The sequence below is a fragment of the Sinocyclocheilus anshuiensis genome, unplaced genomic scaffold, assembly GCF_001515605.1.
Source record: "Sinocyclocheilus anshuiensis isolate Anshui unplaced genomic scaffold, SAMN03320099.WGS_v1.1 scaffold2039, whole genome shotgun sequence".
Classification (NCBI taxonomy): domain Eukaryota; kingdom Metazoa; phylum Chordata; class Actinopteri; order Cypriniformes; family Cyprinidae; genus Sinocyclocheilus; species Sinocyclocheilus anshuiensis.
This window is the reverse complement of record NW_015550822.1, coordinates 460,632-466,535: the sequence shown is the minus strand read 5'-3', so window position 1 is coordinate 466,535 and position 5,904 is coordinate 460,632. Positions and strand designations below refer to the sequence as shown.

General features: G+C 32.5%; 1 protein-coding gene across 1 annotated transcript in view; it reads left to right on the top strand.

Annotated features, from left to right (window-relative positions):
* The window catches only part of limch1b (LIM and calponin homology domains 1b), a 52,438-nt gene that overhangs the window by 38,853 nt on the left and 7,681 nt on the right, over window positions 1–5,904 (top strand). The window contains exons 15-17 of the mRNA XM_016450507.1: window positions 3,819–3,968; window positions 4,049–4,131; window positions 4,529–4,617. Coding sequence (XP_016305993.1) covers window positions 3,819–3,968; window positions 4,049–4,131; window positions 4,529–4,617 — 322 coding nt within the window. The remainder of the gene's footprint in view (window positions 1–3,818; window positions 3,969–4,048; window positions 4,132–4,528; window positions 4,618–5,904) is intronic.

The following is a 5,904-nucleotide window of genomic DNA, read 5'->3' as shown; positions in this document are numbered from 1 at the left end:
TGGGGTTCCTTGAAAATAAATCACAAACCACAGAAGAGCTATAAAAATCATGAAGCCTGTTGGGCTCTTTTGGCAGCTGTACAGTAACATTTATAGAATAATAATGAATTCTTATTTGGTTTTGAGAATCATTAGATCGTCTTCTTTTTATTAGACAGAAAAGTTGTGAAATACACTCAATTCATCAAGGATAACACAATAAAGCTAAAAAACTTGTTTCCATTGTGGCACAATCTCCACTCCCGGTAACAGGTACACTGGCACACAACTTGTTCCACACTTGTACCCCAGAATATTTAAAAGACCTACGAACATACATAGTTTTAAAAGGACATAATGTAATATCCACAAGACTTTGCCTAGAATTATAACAATGTTGCTCATTTACCCTAGGGAAAAGTGTATTAAAATATGAAGGTGCTTTGTTATTGATAATCTTATGTACCATTTTTTATTTAATGTGTTCTAATCTGCTTTCTATAGGTAACCAATCAAGATGCTTAAAAATGGGAAGCATCAACATGTGTAAAACGACTAAACACTAAAACTAACCTTATCAGTTTATTTTGAGATTTTTGTAACTTATCCAGCCAACCACGAGACAAGTCAGACATCCAAGAAATGCATGCATATTGAAAAAGACATGACACTAAACATGATGCAAGTAATTTTATATTAGTGCTGTCAAATGATTAATCGTGATTAATTACATCCAAAATAAAAATGTTATATACAGTTACTCACACATGTAAACAAAAACTTTCAATTTGGATGCGATTAATCACAATTAATCGTTTGACAGCATTATTTTATATTCTGTTTATTGAGAAAACTAACATGTCTGGCAAGAAATTTTGTTCTAGCATTAACCTTACCCAGAACGTTCATAGCCATGCCACTTAAATCATTGTCAAGGACGCATCCGAGATAATTAATGGTAGTTCTGTTTGATATTAAACAATCCTCTACCTTAACAGACATCTTAGAAACCTTTTTCAATTTTTTTTAGACCCAAATTATATGGATTCCATTTTAGACAGAAAAAGTTGTCTAACTTTTAAAAAGTTACCTAAATGCAACATCAGTTTGTTTTCAGAAAGCCAGTCTCTTACCTTACAAAGCTCCTTACCTAAATTCACTTGTATCCTACCAACATCCTTGTCTGAAATTAATAAAGAATCATCAGCATATAAAAACAAATTACAATCACAAACTGCTTGCATGTCATTTATGTATAAAGAAACAAAAGACGGCCTAAAACACTTCCCTGAGGAACTCCATATCTAACAAAAGTTTCCTCAGAAAGAACCCCATCAATTTTTTTTCCCTCTGAACTCCCCCAGTTAGATAGGAATTCAGCCATTCTATCACTTTACTTGAAAAACCCATGTCACTTAATTTGTCTAAGATTATTGAATGATTTACTGTGTCAAAAGCTTTCTGGAGGTCCAAACGTACCATACCACACATTTTACCTTCATCAGTCTGTCTCCTTATAAAATCTTTTAAATAAAGTAAAGAAGTATCAGTCGATCTCCTAAAACCTGATTGAAAAGCACAAAACTACATCATCACCATTAAACTACTCTTACTTACATACTCATACATCTGTTTATACACAATCTTTTCTAAAATTTTTGAGGCCACACTAAAAATGGAGGTTGGACGATAGTTTCCAGAATTGTATCTATTTCCTTTTTTAAATAATGGAATGATTTTGGCTAACTTCATATCAGATGGCACTATACCATTTTCCAAGGAAAGATTAACAATAAATGTAATAGTTGGAGCTATACTATCTGCAGCAACTCTTAAAAATCTAGCTGGAATATCATCCAGCCCAGTTGACTTAGACACTTGAAGCTCTTATAGCATTATAGTAATTTGATCTACTTTAGTAAAAGAAAAACATTTGGCAACACTCCTTGTTTTGTATAAAATCTCTTAACAAGATCAATACCATAACTTGCCTTGGACAGAGGAAGCTTATCCACTAAGCTATATGCAATTAATGAAAAAATGAATTAAATATATTAGCAACTTTGTTTTTATCAAATTATATCTTGCCATCAATATCCAAACCTACCTTTGATACAGAACATTTTGATTTACCAATTGATTGGAACCTATTCAACACTTTCCACAAAGATTTAGGATCTTACTTATTTTCTTCAAATGTTCTTTAATAAAATGACGTTTTGCCTCCTTTATATTTTTCTGTCCTAAATTTCTAAGTGCTTTAAATTTTAGATAGTTGTCCTCATTCTTAGTTTTCTTATAAATCAAGAGAACCCTATTCCTGCTTTTCAATATTTCCAATATTTTCTGATCCATCCAAGGACTAGATCTTTGCTTATCTCTCACCTGTCTAAAGGCGGCAATTCTGTCCACTGCTTTAAGAAATAAAACTTTAAAAAATTAAATAAAAATAAAATGTATCCAAGCATCATCAACTATTGAGATATTTTGAATATCACTCCAATTATCTCCCTACGATAGTCTTTAAATACTTCAATATTATATTTTTTAACGATCTAATTCGTGCTGTTTTATGATTACTAAATCTTAATTTACTGCATTTTCTTGTACAAAAAAATTATATTACGATCACTGATACCATATTCAATTACTCCTTTCTGGGAAATATACTTTACATCAGATACCAAAATAAGATCAGTGGTCCAACACCATGGTAAATTTGTTTATAATTTGGATTAAATGAAATAATGTACATAATGACTGCAGAGTGTTAAAATTATCCCCTATTCTATTAGATATGTTTGTATTAAAATCTCCCATGATAATACATTATTTTGCCAAATTGTCCTTATTGTTATTAAAAGCATACTTGAGTCCCTTATAAAAAAAGTTGATAGCTTTGATATTTGACCACTGTTTATAATATTTGGTTATAGTTACAGTAATAATTCTTAATTTATTTCAGGAATGCTAAATCATGCAAAAATTATTCAGCAGTTATTGATATTTTGAATAGAATAATGAGACGCATACCTGTAGTTGCGTTTACTTTATTTACTTTTGATCACAGGGCTTCGCTACACAACACACAAATGGCTTTTAGTCTGAAAATGTGCACATTTGGAGAAATATGTAATCACAATTTTTACCTAATATTTCATTAGATAGAATCATAATTTCTGTTAATTTTAATGCAATCTGATGAAAAATAAGTAGCTTCAACCACTGTCTGCCTCTCTCTCTTCTCGGATTAATGACCTCGTAGAAAGGCGATTCGCTGCAAATCCATCAATTTTCCCCTACCTTCCGGTCAAGCTAATAAGTTTACGATTGTGATAGTATATGTATTTTGATGCATTGTATAAAGGATGTTTCCATGAAGTAATAAACCGGTCTAGTATATTATCAAAACTACACTTAATACATCATCATATTGTCATCATCATCATCAGTGTCATCATATTGTATTATATTTTATCCCCACCAGGGATTAAAATAAAATTTAAAAAAATCAGCAGAGGTAGGGATATATATCAGCAGAGAAACCCCCATCTCTCTGACAAATCATACCCTGGTTATAACAGTTATTATTACTACGGAGAAATTAATATGAGGTCCTCAAACAGTGTAAGAATCTTTTTCTGTCATGTTTAATTTCAGTTTGTTTGTTTGTTTGTTTGTTTTTCAGCAGAAAGCATGCTTACTATGGTAAATTGTTGTAAAATACATGTCATCACATAATTTTAAACATTAGTCTCAGTTATCTGACAAAAAAAGCCATGTCTGTACTTCTTTATTCATAGAAGCTATGCCAGTGACTTATTTTTTCGTCAATACAGGAGAGGAAGATTCTGGAAGAGACCCTGACCCCTCTGACCCCTCTGACCCCTCACTCAACGACTGAACCATCAGCCCTTCCCAAAACCCACAGCACTTTACAGTCCCAGCCTGAGCTGGAAAACAAACAGGGGCCAGAGGAGAAGCAGATGGTAAGAATTTAAGGAAGGACATTAAATGAAGTGCTTGATGCTGGTGTAAATGATTCTGACCATATTTCTCACTCCATCAGAGCTCTGGGACTTATAGACAAAGGGAAAATGACAACAGTGAAGCAGCCCAAAGAAAGACAGAGAGTTTACAGATGACAGTAAGGTATGGGACAACAACTCTAGGAATAAACATAAAGGAATAGTTCACCCAAAAATTTAAATTGTAATTCCAGACCTTTTTTTTTCTCTATGGGACACAATTTTTTAATAAACTTCTCTTTTCCTTACAACAATAGCTCACAGTGACCATGTCTGTCTACTGTGTTTTATGGTCTTTTTGACAGACATGATAACTATAAACTGTTATACGTATTATGGAAAACAAGATTTTGTGTTGCATGAAAAAAAAAACAACAACATGTAGGTTTGGATCAATGTGAAGGTGTGTAAATAATAACAGAATTTTGTTTTGGGGTTAACTATTAACTATTTTTTTTTAAACTTCATTATAATTGAACATATTGTTTGCTGCATGTTTTCACTTATCTCTCCTATACCAGTTCTCCCCTGCAAGGTTGTGGTTCAGTGGGTCAGAGAAGACAAGGAGACCAGAGCCAAGAAAAGCAGCCTACATTACTGTCTAGTCAGGGTGAGTCTAGTGGGCTTTGACATTAGCATGTTGTTTAACTAACAACTCTAAGCAAAATAATACATATATAGCACACATCAATACAAGGTTCATTTTATCAGATTGTTTATTGTTCATTTTAATCAAATGTGAATTAAATAAAAAGCATTTCTCACAATTTGTTTATCATAGATTATTTTGTTTACTGAGCTTGTCCCAGTGCATTCTGTGATTACATTCTCAGTCTTAACAAGATAGTGCAAGTGCAAGATACTTCTTAGGTATCTTAAAGGTTTCTTAAATTCTTAAAGAACAAATGCATATCTACGATGACTTAAAATGCTGTCTAGGTAACTACGTTTTTGAAAAAGGATGTTGTGCAATCTGTAACTGAATATATCTTTCAAATATTTTCAATTAACCCTCTGGTGGTCTTCTGTCATTTTATACTGAGACATTTTATGTTTGCATTTTTTAAGGTACTTTAAGTTTTATCTGACCTTTGTGGCACTTGCTGTATGAGCATAAAACAATCATGGACATGCTTAGAAAAGGCTAAATGGACCGCAGTGAAAATGAATGGGAAATACAAAAATACAGAGCAATTTTTTGGGGTATAATCTACTTTATAACGTCTTAATTTATATCCAAATGCAAAACTTAATTTAAAAAAGTATTTAATTCTGACTATAATATATATAATTCTTACAATAATAGTAATAGTATTATATAGTATAATAGTATCCCTAATTATAAGTACCTAGGGCACAGGTATCAAGCTCAGTTCCTGGAGGGTCACAGCCCTGCAGAGTTTAGCTTCAACCCTAATTAAACACACCTGATCCAGCTAATCAAGTCCTTCAGGTTTATTTGAAAACTACATGGTATGTGTGTTGGAACTGCTGTGTTACTGTTGGTATGTGTGTTGGAGGGCTGCGGCCCTCCAGGAACTGAGTTTGACACCCCTGATCCAGGGCGCGCACAACCCTGTATGTATATTTATATATTGGGCTATACAGGCGTCTAGTGGTTGCACCATGGTATTAAATATAATTTTATTTTTCCCCCACCAGATGGCACCAATCTGCCTTCCATGCATTGGATTTTAAATACCTTTGCTATATATTTTTTTAACTTAAACATTCTATTAATTCAAAATAATGTTAAATATTTTTTCTAATATTTGTATTATTTTATATAGGCATACATTTCACATAATTTACTGTAGAGGTGAAAATTGTTTACTGCCATGAAACAAAATATAGTAGGCCTACATTCATTTCTCTTTCACACACACACACGCACACG